The sequence below is a fragment of the Mirounga leonina genome, unplaced genomic scaffold (genome assembly GCF_011800145.1).
Source record: "Mirounga leonina isolate KUSES-001 unplaced genomic scaffold, KU_Mleo_1.0 Mir_171, whole genome shotgun sequence".
NCBI classification, from domain to species: Eukaryota; Metazoa; Chordata; class Mammalia; order Carnivora; family Phocidae; genus Mirounga; species Mirounga leonina.
The window spans coordinates 10,914,287-10,930,910 of record NW_023270436.1 but is presented as its reverse complement, the minus strand read 5'-3'; the positions used below and the strand labels follow the sequence as shown (position 1 = coordinate 10,930,910).

Sequence of the window (16,624 nt, the reverse complement as noted above, 5' to 3'; positions counted from 1 at the left end):
GTCATAGTGATGGTCATCCCTGTTCGTTCCTTCTCCCTCCCAAAGGCGGAATTCTATTATGAAGTTAATTATCATGTCAATCATCTATTAATTAATAGTCAACTGGGCCTCAGGTGACGGCTATACAACTTTGTTGGCTGGTTCTTCAAGATGACTGGTAATACATGGCGAGCCAGGAGCGGAAACCTTTTTGGGAACGAAGGAGGGGTATGAGGAAGAGAGAAAAGAGTGGACATCCAGGGGCCCTCTGGAGCCGTTGCACTTGGGCTCATGCTTTCTTCGCTTTCTTGCCCACCCACGTCACCCCTGTGATTTCTGCCTCTCTCCTTCAGGAGCGATGCTCTCCATGGGATTTGGATTTGTGGAATACAGGAAGCCAGAGCAAGCCAAGAAGGCTCTCAAGCAGCTCCAGGTAAGGTGGGGATTTCAGCCGAGGTGCTCGGAGGCACTTGCTAGGTAGTGGGGGTGGGGAGGGGGGCTCCCACCTGTCAGCGCTCCTGAAATTGAGCGGGAATGCAGACAAGTCCACATTTTTCTGGGCCCCTCACTTCCTCCAGTTCTCTAGGGAGGAGAGAACTGTGGCCCAAGAAAAATGAAGACCCCCTCCTCAGCACTCTGTCGTCACTGTAGTGTGTTCACTAATCCACAGCTCTGTGCCAGGTCTGGGGAAGATGGCAGAGCGGACCTCTGAATAAATACACAGAACCAGGTCATGAGCACTTGGATGGAAATGAAGCAGACACTTTGATGGGCAGGGAGGGCTACTTTACGATGTATGGTCAGGGGAGGCCTCTCTTGAGGTGACAGTTGAGCTAATACCTAATGATAAGAAGGAGTCAACTACATAAAGATCTGGGGGGAAAGCAGTCTAGGAGGGGGGGAACAGCATGTGCAAAGGGCCTGAGGCAGGGACTCTAAGGTAGGAGTGAGCTTAGTGTGTTTGAGAGATACAAAGAGGCCAGTGTGGCAGAGGAGGTGTGGGGTGGGTGGTGCCTGGACCGGGATCTTGCAGGCCTTTTAACGACCTTGGAGTCCAGTTGTAAGGCAGTGAGATTTGATCAGAGGGCTTTGAGCACACCAGCGAAGGGACTCTTTTATGCTTCCAGACAGCCTCTCCAGCTGCTGTGCAGAGAGTGGATCATAGGGAAGCAGGTGGCATCATCCAGGCAGGAAAAGGTGTTGGCCTGGGCGGGGATGGAGGCAGTGGGGACAAGGGAGCTGAACTCCAAGGTGTTTGGCAGAGACTTCGCATCCTTTTCAGAGAAAAGAACAGTGCCTTCCTGCTGGGTCTGACGTGCAGAGTCAGCCCAGGGCCCTCGGGAGCAGGAGGGGAGCTGAACTGGGGCCCCAGGGAGCAGGACAGTCTGGGATTTGTGCCTCCCCAAAATGAGACAGGCCTCTGCTCGGAACAGTGTCCTCAACACTCTTCCCTGATGCCCCCCATCCCCAAGGCCTTTGGTGGCAGGGGCAAGGAGCAGTGCCCCCCTCCCCCCCACGCACCTTTTTCTTTCTGCAGACCTCCTTGCTCCCACTGTCTCTTGCCTTTCCCTCGTTCTGCAGCCAGAGCGCTCATGATCATGCCTCTAGATCAGGCTTCTAGACCCAAGTCCGTAGAAGGGCTTCAAGGGGTCCAGGGACCCTTTTAAGCCATTTTCAGAATGTCACGTGCCCGTGTGCACTGTACAAAGGAGGACGTGGCCTGCCTGGCGTGAGGCTAGGCAGTGGGAAGGTAAAATAGAGTTGAATCCGGCCCAGTTTACAAGCCAGGGCGTGGCCGGCGGCACACCTTTCCCCAGCTCTTGTTCTTCCTCTGAGAGCTGCACCTGGGCCGGGCCCAGCTGGGCGGTTCTCAGTGTGGAAAGGACACGCATGCATACAGGGCCCCCTCCCAGTCCCAGCAGAGCTTCCCGTGCAGGGGAAAGGCCCCAGGGCTGTCGGAAATGCAGCAGGGCACGTAGCCAATAGGATTGTTTCTGTAGAATTTTGATGACCTTGGCTCGAGGCCACTTCCCGAAGGGCTGAGTTGGTTTTGGGTAGGATGATGGGGAGGTGAGCCCTCGGGGCCTCTGCTCTCTTTGAAAGGCTCTCTTGCTCTCCACCAGGGCTCACAGACTCAGATGCCCATAAGGGCCAGGGACTTGGTGGGGGGGGAGGGGGCATCCAAAGGGACAGCCGCTTCTTGGCTTCAGCCAGTTACTGCCTCGTGGTGGGGCGGGTCGCAACCATACCAGATCTCTGGGCTTTGATTTGTTTGTTGTTTTTTTATTTTATTTTTTTTTAAGATTTTATTTATTTGCGAGAGAGAGAATGAGAGACAGAGAACATGAGAGGGAGGAGGGTCAGAGGGAGAAGCAGACTCCCTGCTGAGCAGGGAGTCTGATGCGGGACTCGATCCCGGGACTCCGGGATCATGACCTGAGCCGAAGGCAGTTGCTTAACCAACTGAGCCACCCAGGCGCCCCTGTTTGTTGTTTTTTTAAAGAGACACCGGAAGTCCAGCTTTGTTACCAGATGCCATGTGGGCCCGTCACTGGGCTTGAGCTCTGCACATTCAGTGCTCCGTTCTCTGCCACATAATGCAAGATTCTGTAAAACACCCCGCACTGGTCCAGTGTTACCTCCCCGTGTGCACACATACGTGCACATTGCCACAAAGAATTGTTTACACGAAACTACGCGTGGTGTATTTTATGGGAGATTTAAGGGATTTTAGAGGATAATTTTGTTAATACGCCAGTTTTGCCTTAAGGGACCCACGTGAGAACCTAGCTTTCCTTGCAACTCCTCTGTGGTTTAGAAATTATTTTTTTAAGCATACAATCTAACCTGAACTCCCGCTCTGCAAGCCAGACCGAAGGGGCTTCCTTTGCCTGCAGATGCTCATAAACGATGGAAAATTTTGTGTCCCTCCAGTGGCATAAAGGTCAAGGCCCACGCATGGCTCGAGAGGACATTGGAAGGCTGGGTCTCTGTGACCACCAGCTGCTGCCTGGGCTCAGCATGAGCCATTTCCAGGAGAAGCTGTTCTCTGTCCTTGATTCCAGCTGGCCCCTCTGCCTGGAAACATCCTCCCTCTGAAATTTCCTTTCCCCTCTGCGGAAGCCCTCTCTGGTGAAGGGCAGGGGTACGGGTGAGTATTTCGGGGAGGACAGAGTGACAAGCTGTGTTGTCTTCTCTCTTAGGGTCACGTCGTGGACAGCCACAAGCTGGAAGTGAGGATCTCCGAACGAGCCACCAAGTGAGTCTTCGGTGCCCCGTCTTTGCTTTGACCTGGGGCAGTCCCTTCTGCTCTGGTGCTGGTTCCCCAGCCCCTTGACATGACCCCCCGCCCGAACCCCTCACCATCTGGGACTCTTCCTAATGAAGCCCGTGTCCCATTTGCCAACTCTGAGGCCTGTTTCTGTGAGGAACTGGGACCGCTCCAGTCCTTTGAGTAAATGCTTAACGCACATTTATTATCATCGAAGGAGCAAGAATGGGAAAAACAAGCACGTCCTGCTCATCTTGGTGGTATAAATAACCCAACAAAGAGTTGCAAGTTGCTGGGGCTTTGGACGAATGAGAGAAGCAATAAAAACTTAGACGTCCACCTTTATAGGGCTTTCTTTCTCAGAGCTGGACGACAGAGCCCAGAGACAGCCTCCAGTCAATTCGAAAGAGATTCAGTAGGTGTTAAAGATGGAGACAGACCAGTCTACCCAGTGACCAGTTTCCTGAAGTGGTGGGGTTTTCTCTAAGAGTTTGGTTTTGTTCCTATCCTTCTACCCGCTCGTACGGCTAAATGAGCTGATGCCGCTGTGCAGCTTCTAACAGTGCCCGGCACACAACGTGCCCAGCGTAAGGCGTTGCTGTCTCGTCGTGATCATCTACCTACCTCAGGTGATGAAGTGACTGCCTCTAACAGTCCTAGGGCTGGTTTAAGATAGTTGTTTGGTAGTTGTCAGCAGGTTGGTCATTTGTTGTGGTCGTTGAGCAGATGATCCGCCAGTGGCCGGCCTGTGGCCGCTGCTTTTCCTTCCTTCTCTCTGTTTTCAGACTACTCGTGGATGCAGCCCCAGGCTACCTCTGGTATTGTTCGCCCATCCCGGTCTGTGCCGTGTGCGCATCATTGGGATGAAGGCGGCCTGGTACGGGACGGGTTCCTGAGCTGTGATGGAACAGTGGGTTTCCAGACATTGGGCCCCACAGCTTTGGGTTCTAGTCCCAGAGCCGTGTGACCTTGGGTGGCTGACTTGGCCTGAGAAGTAAAATGTGCCCACCGGAGGTTGTGCATGAAACGCCTGGCACATGCGGTGCCCATGAGCGCTCAGCCGGCGATCTTCCTTTTCCATACCCTATCTACAGGGAGTCAAGCTAAAGTCACCTTGCGAGCTTTCAGTGCCCAGCCAGTGTTGATTGAGTCGTTCTTTTATTCAACAAAAAATCAGAGCCCACTGTGTTCCAGATCCTCTGCCCAGTTGCCAGCAATGGAGTTTCCATGTGGTGCTCACATTCTGGGGCAGCGTATTTGGTAGAACCTTCTACAGTGGTGGGATTCTTCTCTGATGTTCTACATCTGTGCTGTCCAATATGGCAGCCACTTGCTGCATGTGGCATTTGAACACTTGAAATGGGGGGAGTGCAGCTTGTTATCTATTGGCTGCGTAACAGAGTATCCCAAACCCAGCTTAACACAGTAAACATTTATTATCCCATGGTCTCTGTGGGTCCAGAACTTGGGAGCAGCTTAGCAGGGTACGTCTGTCTCCGCGTCTCTTGAGGTTACCATGATGATGCTGGCTAGGGTTGCAGTCTCATCTGAAGGCTCCCCAGGGACTAAAGGATCCACTTCCAAGATGGCGCCCTCACAGGGCTGTTGGCAGAAGGCCTCAGATCCTCACCACATTGGCCTCTCCCTGGATTGCATGAGGGTCTTTACAGCCCATTTCTCACAGAGCCAGTGATCCAAGGGGCAGCAGGAAGGAAGCGACAGTTTCTTTTACGACCTAGTCTCAGGAGTCACTGTTCTGTCTGTCTTCCATTGGTCAGAGAGCACGGGAGGGGACTCCATGAGGGCCTGAATACCATGAGGCAGGGATCATGGGGGACCATCTTGGAGGCTGGCTCTCCCGGCAACTGAGGAGTCAAATTTTGAATTTTGCTTTCATTTAAATTTAACTGGCCATGTGTGGCTTTTGGCCACTGTATTGGACAGCACAGCCCTAGAGGACAGACCGTAAAGGGAAACATGAGCAAATATATACTGTGCGGTTAGGTGGTGGCGAGTGCCAGGAAGGAGAACAAAGCCGGGAGTGGGGGTGAGTTGCTGTTTTAGGGGCGATACTTAGGGAGGGCCTTTGAGGAGGTGATGTGGAGCAGGTCTGAAGGAAGCGAGTTGTAACAATCGTCTTCACGACAACTGCCACGATTTATGGAACGTTTAGCTCATGGCGGGCACCATACAGAGTGTTCGACAGGTCCTCAAACCGTATGACAAGGCCGGCAATATTATTAAGGCCATTCTGCAGTTGAGGAAACGGAGGCCCAGAGAGGCCAAGTTACTTGCCCAAGATCACTCAGATCCTGTGTGGCCGACTTGGCTTCCACACCCCGATCATCAGCTCCCTGCTCACAGTCCTGCCCTGCTTTGATGCAGGTGCGCAGGTGAGGTGGGGCCACGTTGGAGAGGGCCCTGAGCCCCGGATCAGTTTCCTAACCCCATCCCGTTTCCATGGCTAGAAGCTGCTCCAGGGCCTCGGGACGTTGGTCCTCGGGTGAACAGTGGAAAGTCTCAGATAAGCCCTTTGGACCATCTGGGGTCTTGCTGCATCCAGAAAGGGACCGTGGAGACTGGATATGGGGAGGAACTGGCCTCACCCTCGTTAGGGTTCCTCTCTCCAGTCCTGCTGGCCCCTGGGTCTCTCAGATGATGGGCAGGAGGGACCCAAAGGTGGGCAGGTGGGCTGACTGGGTGTCCATAGCTGTTTTGAGAAGACGGTTAGGCTCCGTGTCACCCACAGGAGACTACCTCCCTCCCATTTCATCTCTGCCTCATCCACAGCAACTCCTTGAATCCCTCACCTGCACAGAAGACCAGAGTGTTGGCTCTTGGAGGGAGGGCAGGGGAGTCCGTGGAGGGCAGCAGCTGCCTACACCCTGAATAACATGAACCCTTTCCCCCGACCGTCCAGGCCAGCTCTGACATCCGCTCGGAAGAAACAAGTTCCCAGAAAGCAGACAACGTCAAAGATTCTGGTGCGCAACATCCCGTTCCAGGCTGACAGCCGGGAGATCCGTGAGCTCTTCAGGTGAGAGGCGCTGGTTCGGTCCAAGGGGCAGTGTGTGGGTGGGGAGCCTGCCGGAGCCTTGGAGAAGGTAGCCTTGGGGTCCTTTGATGGCTCCGCCAGAGGCCCAGTGGTCTTTCAGAGGTCATCTTTCAGCTGCCTTTATCTCCCTTGCACTCGCGCACTGCTTTCCAGAGCAGTGTGCAGAAAAATCTCGAAGCAGCCGGGCCTCCTCCTCCTCCAGAGGTGAGACAAAAAGAAAGGGAAGCTGATCTCCATCCCCACCCACAGCAGGATGGGGCGGGAGCCCACGTGGCTGAAGCTTAGCTCTACCCACCATCTGCCTGAAATTCTTCCACCCGAGGCACTCCTCTGGTCTAAGCCAATGGTTCTCCTCCTCCTTGGTATTTTCGAGTCACTTGGTGACTTTTATAAACGTACCTTTGCTCAGGCCTCACCCCCAGGTAGCTGGATTTTGTTGGTCAGGGGCGGGGCCCAGACACTGATATTTTGATCAGAGCTCCTCAGGGGGTTCGGGCTCTACTGACCAGCTGGAGTTGGGCGCCGCTGTCTACATTGCTACTTACGGAGAAGCCATTTCGAAATAAGGATGAATCACCTGCATAGATCATGCCGTCCAGCCGCAGATGCTAGCATGGGGTCAAAAATTTCGGGTTCTGGGACCTGGAAGAGCAGGCTGGGGGGCGGGGGGCGCAGCTGGAAGGCCCGGTGAGCCCATGCAGAAAGGCAGGTAATCAGACCAGTTTTCCCCCATTTTGAAAGAGAAACCAGCAATCGGATTTTTGGGGGGGCATAAGTTGGCAACTAATTTACTTTTCTGAAAATAAACATGGTACAGGACAGAGTCTCTGCCTGTGGCCACATACAGCCCAAGAGCCACCACTTTGCAACCCCTGTGCTGATACATTACACTGTTGAGCTTTTGAGGTGAATGAGGTCCTGCCTAGAACCAAGCCCTGGATCAAACGTCTCTGGAGGACGTCACAGGAAGATGTTTAAAGCCCAGGCCCTCCCCAGGCGAATGCTGGGTGGTGCAGAGAGAGACCATCTAGCCCTCAGAATGTAACGGCAGATGGAATTAGCCCCAACCGAACAGATAATTTGGGGGGGGGCCCCCAAAACGTACAGCACCCTGGCCTGCGGGATCGAGAGAGCTAGGTCCCCGTTAGAATGATCACTTAGCATCTTACTCATTAGGTCAACTTACCGATGTCAACTGTGGATGCAAAATGCAAATCCTGTATTTTGGGGACCAGAAAGAAGTATCTTTGTATGCAGTCTGCCTCTCTGCACTCATTTGGTTTAAAGGATAGGGAGCCATTTATGGGATTTGCTTCAAAAGTCGCCATCCCTCTCGTCTCTGTGCCCCATCGTCCACTAGTGTGCAGTTCATTAACAGGCATGGTTAGCGGGAGCTGATGCAGACGCCTACCCTGCTGGCTTCTAGTAGCTGAGCCTTAGCTGTGATCCCGGGTCCCCCGCGTCGCAGCAGCAGCCTGGTGAGCTGGGGTCACAACCTGGGGGGGACGTTTTCCATTTCCCCACACCCAGGGAGACGAGAGGAGTACGTGAGTGAGGCCGTTGCAAGAGTCCCTATCCTCAGCCCCACGCGCCTGCTTGTTTTCACATGCTTGTGCTTTTTAAAGAGAGTCCAATTTAAGAACTGCCAGATCAAAACGGGATTGCTGCAAACAGCACGTGTTGATCAGGAAATAGTATCCCGCCGAAATGACAGTTCCGCTTGTTTCCACAGTGTATTTAGGATGACATTTATCCAGGGAAACAAAAGACCCAGACAGAAAGGGAAAACGCTTCGTTTGATCTCTTGTTTTATATTTATTTTGAGAAGACAGGGAATTAGTGTCCACCGAACGTAATTATGCGCGGCGTCTCTTCTCCCTGCCATTGTTGTGATGATGGTTTCCGCCAGCCCTTGGAAATGATCGGAAAGCCAGTCTTGGAGGGCTCACCTTGCTTTGTTGTGCACTCGGGCTGGGGGTGGAGGCAGTTCTGAGTGGCGGGCAGCAGGGGTCGCTGTGAGCCTTCTCGGGGCTAAGCTGGTCCGCGAAACCACAGACCCGATTTCCAGACAAAGCCAGTGGCCGGCAAAGGTCAGAGCCAGGGGAGGATTTCAGGATTGAGGGGAACCAGTCTGGTCCATTTCTCGCAGGCAGGTTTTGCGCGTTTGTCCTTCCAGGTGTAATCAGAATCCCAGCTCCTTCCGATGGAGCGCTCACTGTGTGTTGGGCCCCAGCTGTGGGTCTGCCGGTCCCATGTCTTCTCCTTTAAGCTGCGCAGCCGTGCTGCGGTGGAGGGATGCAGTTCCCCGTTTTGCACCCGGAAGGATGTTGGAGACCCGGGCACGTGAAGCATCCTGCCCGGGACCCACAGCTGAGCCAGGGCTGGGAATTCAGTGGTCTGCCCCAGAGCCGTGGCTCGGAACCACTCCTCTCTGCAGCCTGCTCTCCTTCTCCCGGGTCTGGAAGGACACTGCCCCCGAGATCATGTCAGCGGAAACACTATCCCGTGAACGTATGGTTCGTACCGGCCATTGTGCTAGGTGTCGGGCATACAGCCGTTTCAGGAGAGATGGGCTCCTCCCTCGAGGGCTTCAGTGTCTGTGAGGGACCAGGGAGCAAAGCGACAGTGACAGTCGGACAGTGACACTCGTGGTGTGCAGGAGTGAGTGTAGGGCCGTGGGAAAGCATGGTCAGGTCCTCAAGAGCACCCGCCGGGAGGTGGCAGCTCACCCGCCCTCCCCAGCCTCCGGGGGCCCTGCCCGTGGACTGGGGCAGCAGCTTCCCAGCCAAGACAGCATTTGCCTGCGCCTTCCCTGGAGGCCAGCAGCCTTAAGGTCGGGCCCAGCCACACCACACCGCAGCCCCTTGAACCCAGCCGCGACGGGGCCCAAGGGGGCGCTGCGGATTCACGTCCCTGCAGGGTCGTCGTCGTCGGGGACAGTTTGAGGCCCGCCCTTTAGAAAAGTCAGAGTAGACACGGCAGTGGATTGGGAGGCGGCACTTCTCTGCCACCTCCCTTCTGGGCCTCAGTTTCCCCTGGCACAAAATAACAGTAGGAATACTACTGCTAGCGTATCCTGCAACGTACGACGAGGATGCGGTGAAAACGTTATTGTTTATCATCATCAAGTCAAGTTTTCCAGCCCATCCTGTGCCGGGCACTGCTTTGCGTTAGTACAGGTCTGTTTCCCACAACAGCCCTGCGGCGGAGGGTTGCCTCCCTTTCCCAGGGAGAAAATCCGCTCCCCAGCCCAGATTCCCACCCCTGGGCAGCTGCCGGCTCGCCCGGAGTGCAGCTCCCACGCCATGTGACTGCCCCTGGGGATTTTGCATGCGGGGCATTTAATACAGGGCCTGGTGTGGGGTAAGTAGTTGATAAACACTAGCTATGATTATCGAACGGCACGAAAGAGGTGGCACCAGGCTTGGAACCAGGGCAGGGCTGACTCGACAGAGCCTATCTGACAGCATTGCAGAGCCTCGGCGGTCCTCTGGGGCATTTTCTCAGTGTTTCTCCTCCTTTGCTATGTCCCTCCTGCCCTGTGATCGTCTCCCCCTCCAGCTAGTTCCAGGCTGGAGAGAGTTAGTACTGGGGGACACAGGCCTCTCCACCCCAAAAAGGAAACACGGAAGACAAACGGGGATTCTCTGGAGTGTGCGAGTGTGTGCATGCATGCAGGGAGCAGACGCCTCACCCCACAGCCAGAGCAGGGCTGGAAATGGCCCCCCGGCTCACCCTGCTGTGTGCACAGCCTTAAGCCAGCATCCGTTCCAGAAGAAGGGGGGACCAGCTTCCCCTCCTATCTGGGTTTGCTCTGGGGAAAGTAGGCGTGTGTGTGGACCTCTGCGTCTGGGGGATGCTTTGCCCACCTCCATTGGAAAGCCTGGATTTGAAGGTCCCTGGGACAGAAGGTGGTGTAGAGAACAGCCCCACAGATGGGGCCTAAATCTGTACCCCACCTGAAGCTTGTGCATTCACACCCCCGCCCCCCCCTGCCCCCCCACCCCCCCACCCCGCATCCTTACGTACAAGCGCGAGTGCAGAGCCAAGGCATTTGATGGACAGGTCTTGTTCCCACCCAAGTTTCAGGGGCTGGGCCCGAGATGGCACAGACGCCTTGGGATCGGGATGGCTAATGCTCTCGGCACTCAGGCGGTGTCGGGCAGCAGGCTCACCACATCCCACGTGCGAGAGCTGCTTGCCCACCTCCTAGAGGAGGAACCTGGGGCCCCGAGAGGTACAGGGTCCGTTCCTAGAAGGACCCTCGGCTTTACCTGTTTCTCTTGTACCCCATGGGCGCCTTGGTTTGGGCTGCTCAGTTCCTGAAAGGCAGTGATCCTCCGGGAAGGAGGTTCTGCCAACAGGGCTGGCTTTGTGAGCGTGTGACCGTGTGGCCCCCTGAGGCCCCATGCTTGCTTCAGTACTCTGTTGTCACCGTCCTGAAATTCTTACTGTTTGGACGAGAGGCCCTAAGTTTTCCTTTCACACTGGGCCCTGCAAATGATGTAGCCAGTCCTGCCTGCAAGCCCCTGGAATGGTGCCTGGCACACAGGAAGACGCTTCGTGCCCGCTGGAATTAGCGATTTTAAAATAGGCCTTCAGCTCACCCCCAGCCAACGTGGCTTGGCCTGTCCTAGTCTCTCAAAACTCCCAGCCCACCTCACAGCCACCCTTGGAGAGCTGTCCCTGTGGTGGTTTAGTGTCCCTCCCCCCCCCCCCCCCCCACCCCCAGACTATAATCTCGGACACTTAGGTCGCTGCTCCGTCCACAGGCCCCTGGTATGCAGAGGGTGCTCGATAAATGGTTGCTAAGCACATAGATACACTGTGCACCCTTGCTTATGGAATCCTAATAAAAACAGGAGGTGTTATAAGAATAAAAAAAAAAAAATAACAGGAGGTGTGAGGCACAGAGAGGCTAGGGAGTTTGCCCGGGGCCACACAGCTCTGCAGGGGCACCACCCGTTCTCTCTCACTCTGGAGACCCCCCACCTCCGTGGGACTGTCCGCAAGGGTCCGGGGCGTTAGGTGGAAGGTGCTTCAGGTGGGCTAGGGCAGCGGCTGCAGGCTGCAGATGGGGAGAGCTTTTCAGCTTTTTCATCTGGTCCTCCCATCCTCTCTCTTTTTTTTTTTTTTTTTTTTTGGTTATTCTATTCCTCAGAGGTGTGAACCACCTGCCAGGGGTGTGAATGGGTGAGCTCCCGACAGGTGTCTAGAGGCCTTAATTACACGACTTGCATCTCCTGTCCCCAGTGCCCCTGTTGTGCCTGCTTTGTGGACAACGTCCGTTGTCCTGGCCTCTCTCCTCCTCATTTCCTCTCACGGTGACTGTGACTGTGGAGGGAGGGCCGAGGATAGCCTGCCCGCCAAGTTCCCCTCACACACCCCCCGCCTTTTTCGCCTCGCCCAGGTGTGGGGTCACTGCCTGGTTAACTCCTGGTTGTCAGCAGTACTTTTCCAAAAGCTAGGAGCCCTGGTATATCTGCTCTCTGCGGAGGCCCAGGGCTGATGGGGCCACTTCCTGCTCGCCGGCTCCACAGGGAAGAAGCTCTGCAAAAAGCCACCTTGGGCAGCCCCGAAAGACCATTCAAGAAAGGGTGTGGGAGTGGGGGAGAGAAACCCCTCAGCCACGTTCTACAAGGGATGGGGTAAGGAGGCTGTCCCTCCCCGCATAGGTCATCCCCCTACATGCGCCCCTACAGGGAGCCCCTAGATGGAGGCCGCCACACTCATTCGGTGCTGTGCCAGCCAGCTGCTCTCCCACCACAGCAGAGTCGAGTAGCTGCGTCTGAGACCAGCTGACCTGTAAGCCCATAAAATATGGACGGTCTGGCCCTTTATGGGGTACATTTGCTGATCCCTGGACTGAGTTAAACATCGGGCTCGAATGGAGCCAGGGCACGTCCTAGGGGTTTTTGGCATTGTCTTCTAGATGCATTACCCAGATATGGTGATGCTTTCTTTCCCTTTTTATAAAACATACAGACCTTACAGGCAAAGCTGTCGCCCCGTTGACCCCCATTGAGCTGTGAGATGTGAGGCCCCACTCAGAGTTGCTGTGTTCACCTTGGCAGGCCCCTTCCCCCACTCCCACCTGTTTTCTCATTGGGGACGTCCCTGCTCCTCCTGCTTTGCTAAGGTCTTTGTTGTTTAAGAGCCTTTTTTAGAGCAGTTTTAGGGTGATGGCACAATTGGGAGGAAGGTACGTAGTGTCCGTACACCCCCTGCCTCCCCAAACACAGCCTCCCCATTATCCACATCCCCACCAGAGTGGGACATTGGTTACATTCAGTGCACCCACACTGATTGGTCACTGTCACCCAGAATCTGTAGTGTGCGTGAGGGTGCATTCTTGCTGGTGTCTATTCACGTTTGGACAAAAAGGTAATGACATGTACCCATTGTGATAGTATCCTGTAAAGTGTTTTTGCTGCCCTAAAAGTCCTCTGAGCTCTGCCCATGCATCCCTCCCTTCCCCTTTGCTGAGGTTTTAAAGGATGGTATGAATGCATTCATTCATTCTCAGCTGAGCTGGAGGCAGCAGTCAGTGAATTTAGGGCCCACCCAAATGCAGTATGAGCTCACCTTACCTCGATCACATCTGCAAAGACCTGATTTCCAGTAAGATCCCATGCATAAGCTTTGGCGGACATGAATTTGGGGGACACGTCTCACCCAGGACTGGGTGTCTTAGAGGGGGCGGTCAGGGGAGGCTTCTCTGAGGGAGAGATTATAGTGGGGACCTGAGAGTATGAAGGAGTGAGCTGCCTACAGATAAGGGGGGTCCTGCAGCAGGTGCCACGCCCTGAGGTGGGAATGACCTTGGCCCCTCAGGGGAATGGGTGGGGGGAGCAGGAGCTGAAGGACAGCACTGAGATGAGACGAGTGGACAGGGGCACAGTCTTGTGGGCCACGAGGAGGGCTTTGGATGGTTTTCAAACTTGTTATTCAGGTGTGACTAGCACTCAGCTCGAGAAACAGAATATTCCCAGCCTGCCCTATGTCCGGTGCCCTGTTCCCATCACTGCCCCCCCACCTGCTCCCTGCCCACCACTTCCCTGACTTCTAAACATGTGTATTTGCACGGCCAGGTTCTTTATGTTCTTTATGTCAGTGGCATCATACTGTATACACTTTTTGGCTTCTGGTCTCTCTGCTCAGCACTTTTTGTTGTGAGATTCTTCTGGGTTGTTTTGTTGTCATTGTGATTTGTTCATCCTCGGTGCTATGTAGTATTCCATCGTGTGAGTATGTTGAAATACATTTATCCATTTTACCGATGAGCATTTGGGTACTTTTCAGGGTTTTGGCTATTTCGAATATATAATGCTCCTGTGAATATTCTTGTGTGTGTCTTTTGGGGACCACGTGCATGTGTCTCTGTAGGTGTCCCTGTAGGACTGGGATTGCTAGGTCATGGGATGTGCATATTTCAACTTTAGTAAATATCTCTATCAGGTTTCCAAAGAAGCTGTGTCAATTTGTACCTCCCTCTGGGCCCGAGCATTCTGGTTGCCCCTGGTCCTCGTCAACACTTGGTATGATCTGTCTTTTTTAGCCATTCTGGTATGTATATAACAGCATCATCATATTGTGGTTTTAATTTTTGTGCTTCCCTGGTAGCTTAAGGAAATCAAATGTTTTTTCGTATGCTTATGAGCATGTGTTTAGACTCTTGTGGAATGCCTGTTCAAGTCTTCTGCCCATTCTTTTAAAAATTGGGTTGTCTTATTTTTTCTTCATTATTTTTCCAATTACTTTCTATATAAGTTTACATGTTCTGGATTCAAGTCCTGTGGTGGATATATGGTTGCAGCCCCTCCCTCTCCCATCCTGTGAGTATCTTAATGGCATCCTCCCAATGGTATCCTTTGATTAACAGAGAGCTCTTAATCTTAATGTTTGTCACTTTTTTCCCTTCATATTTCCCTAAATAGTTCCCTTCATGTGTTTTGTGTCCTATTTAAGCAATCCCTGCCTCCTCCAAGCTCATGAAGATAGTCTATTTTCCTGTAAAAGCTTTGACCTCTCACATTTAGGTGGGCAGTCCCTCTGGAATCGATTTTTGTATATGGCGTGAGGTAGAGATCGAGATACTTCCCCACCCCACCCCCATGGATAGTCAGTTAGCCCGACATCATTTATTGCGAAGGCCATTCTTTCCCCTCTACTCCACAGTATTGATTTTGTCATAAATCAGGTGACTGTGTATGTGAGGGTCTGCTTCTGGACTCTGTAATCTGTTCCTTGGGTCTATTTGTCTATCCCTGTGCCAATACACACCGTCTTAATTGCTGTGGCTTTGTAAGAGCTTGATATCTGGTGTCTTTGTTCTTCCCAAAGACCGCCTTGACCGTTCCTGGCCCTTTGCTCTCCAGGCCTTTGTGTTTTATTACACAGCCACGAGAGGTGCTGAGCGGAGGGAGTGGTGGGTGACTTAACATTTGTAAAAGATCTTGAGAGAAGAGGGTCAGAGCGGGTGTGAGGAGACCCGCAAGGAGGTTTTAGCAGCCACCTGGGCCCAAGGCGATTGTGGTTTGGACCAGGTGTGGGTGGTGGAAGTGGGTGCTGGGTCGGTCTGGGGGTGCAGTTGCAGACTCCTGCTGATTGATGGCTTTACTGAGTCTCCTGCTATGGAGACAGCAATGGAGGATAGCTCCTACGTTTAGGGCCCTCGGCAACTAGCTGGATGATGCGCCACGTTCGGGGGTGGGGCAGCAAGGGAGGTGTTGGCCCCGCTCCACATGCCCCCCGTTTCCTCGCCCGGGATGCGTCACACATAACCGCCAGCCACCATGGTGGTGCCACAGTTGAGCTTCTCAGCCGATCTGCGCATGCCCACACGCGTGTTTGGGGGTACACCAATGAGCCTTCCTTCTGGGAACAGCTCCGGCTCATCTGCAGATGTTGGCCACAGCATCAGCATTGCCGTACCCACATTCCTTCTCGGCACATTCTCTGCTGCATGAGGGAGGCACTGTTGACGATACCCCCAGACATTTGCACGGCTCCTTGCCGGAGGGCCCTGCCAGGGCCTGAAGTGCTCCGCTGCTAATGATTTCACTCGTTCCTCCCGCGACCAGCCTCGGGAGCCGAAGCTGAGCACACAAGGCAGATGGCCGCCCGGCCATAAAACCCCAAGCAAGTTGCAAAGTCGATTCACACTCCCCATCACTCCCTTCCTGTGCAGCCTCTCCCACTGCACATTCCAGGGATAGAGATGTGCCTTTTGAACCCTTTCCTGGACCCATCCGCACGTGTATTAAGTTCTTTCCATATGCCTGTCCTCGGCAGTCATCACTATGCGATTTTCTATGTCCGTGATGCTTATGAAGGCCAGTCTGCAAACTTGACACGTGCCTCCCATGATCTGAGCACCGTGCCAACTTCAAAGAGCCGGCCCTGCCCTCAGGATCGCTACCTCCAGAAAGATGATGACAGTTACAAGGCCATAACTAAAATTTGCCAAGGAATCAGTTCTTCCTCAAAGGGAATGTCCCAAAGACAGAAGGGAGCAGTCCTTGCCGAGCATCTTTTTATTTGGAAAAAAGATCTGGCATTACGAATGAACCCCAGGGTTCACATTAGCCAGCTGTGGGATGCAGCTCAACACAATCACCTGGTACAAATCCCAGGTATTTCCCTCCCCCCCCCCCCATGGCATGGCCACATCTTGACTCCAGCTCTTAATATGGGCCTGCTTGGTTTGGGGGAGGGGGGCATGGACTAGGCTCTATCAGGTTAGAGAACCCAAAGCTGGCTAGCCTTCACAGGCGATCTCAAGAGGAGACTGCTGATCCTCGCAGCAGATGTTACCGAGAGTCGGACCTCTGCTCAGAGCGAAAACAAGTGAAAATACGCACCCTTTGGAATGGCTAGAATAAAAAAAAAAACAGGAGGAACACAGAATGCTGACGAGGATGCAGAGAAACTGGTCCCATTCACACGTTGCCGGTGGGAATGTGAAATCGTACAGCTACTCAGGAAGAGAGAATAGGCACTTTCTTCCAAACTAAACAACGCACTTACTGTGCGACCCAGCAGTTCGACTTTTGTGCATTGATGCCAGAGAAATGGAAAGTGAAGTTCATGTAAAAATCTGTACACGTGCCCATCAGCCGATGAGTGGATAAACCAGATGAGGTCTGTGGAATGGTATCCTGCCATCGGTAGGAATGAATACTGACACGTCCCATACCACGGATGGACCTTGAAAACATTATGCTAGAGAAAAGAAGCCAGTCCCCAAAGAGAACATATTACATGATTCCATTTACATAAAATGTCCAGAATGGACAAATAGAGAAAGTGGATTAATG

General features: G+C 53.6%; 1 protein-coding gene across 3 annotated transcripts in view; it reads left to right on the top strand.

The window, feature by feature from the left end:
- RBM19 (RNA binding motif protein 19) overlaps positions 1 to 16,624 on the top strand; it is a 134,308-nt gene that overhangs the window by 36,215 nt on the left and 81,469 nt on the right. For all 3 annotated transcript variants that reach the window (XM_035017059.1, XM_035017060.1, XM_035017062.1), the window contains exons 19-21: positions 333 to 412; positions 3,183 to 3,238; positions 6,171 to 6,287. In XM_035017059.1, coding sequence (XP_034872950.1) covers positions 333 to 412; positions 3,183 to 3,238; positions 6,171 to 6,287 — 253 coding nt within the window. The remainder of the gene's footprint in view (positions 1 to 332; positions 413 to 3,182; positions 3,239 to 6,170; positions 6,288 to 16,624) is intronic.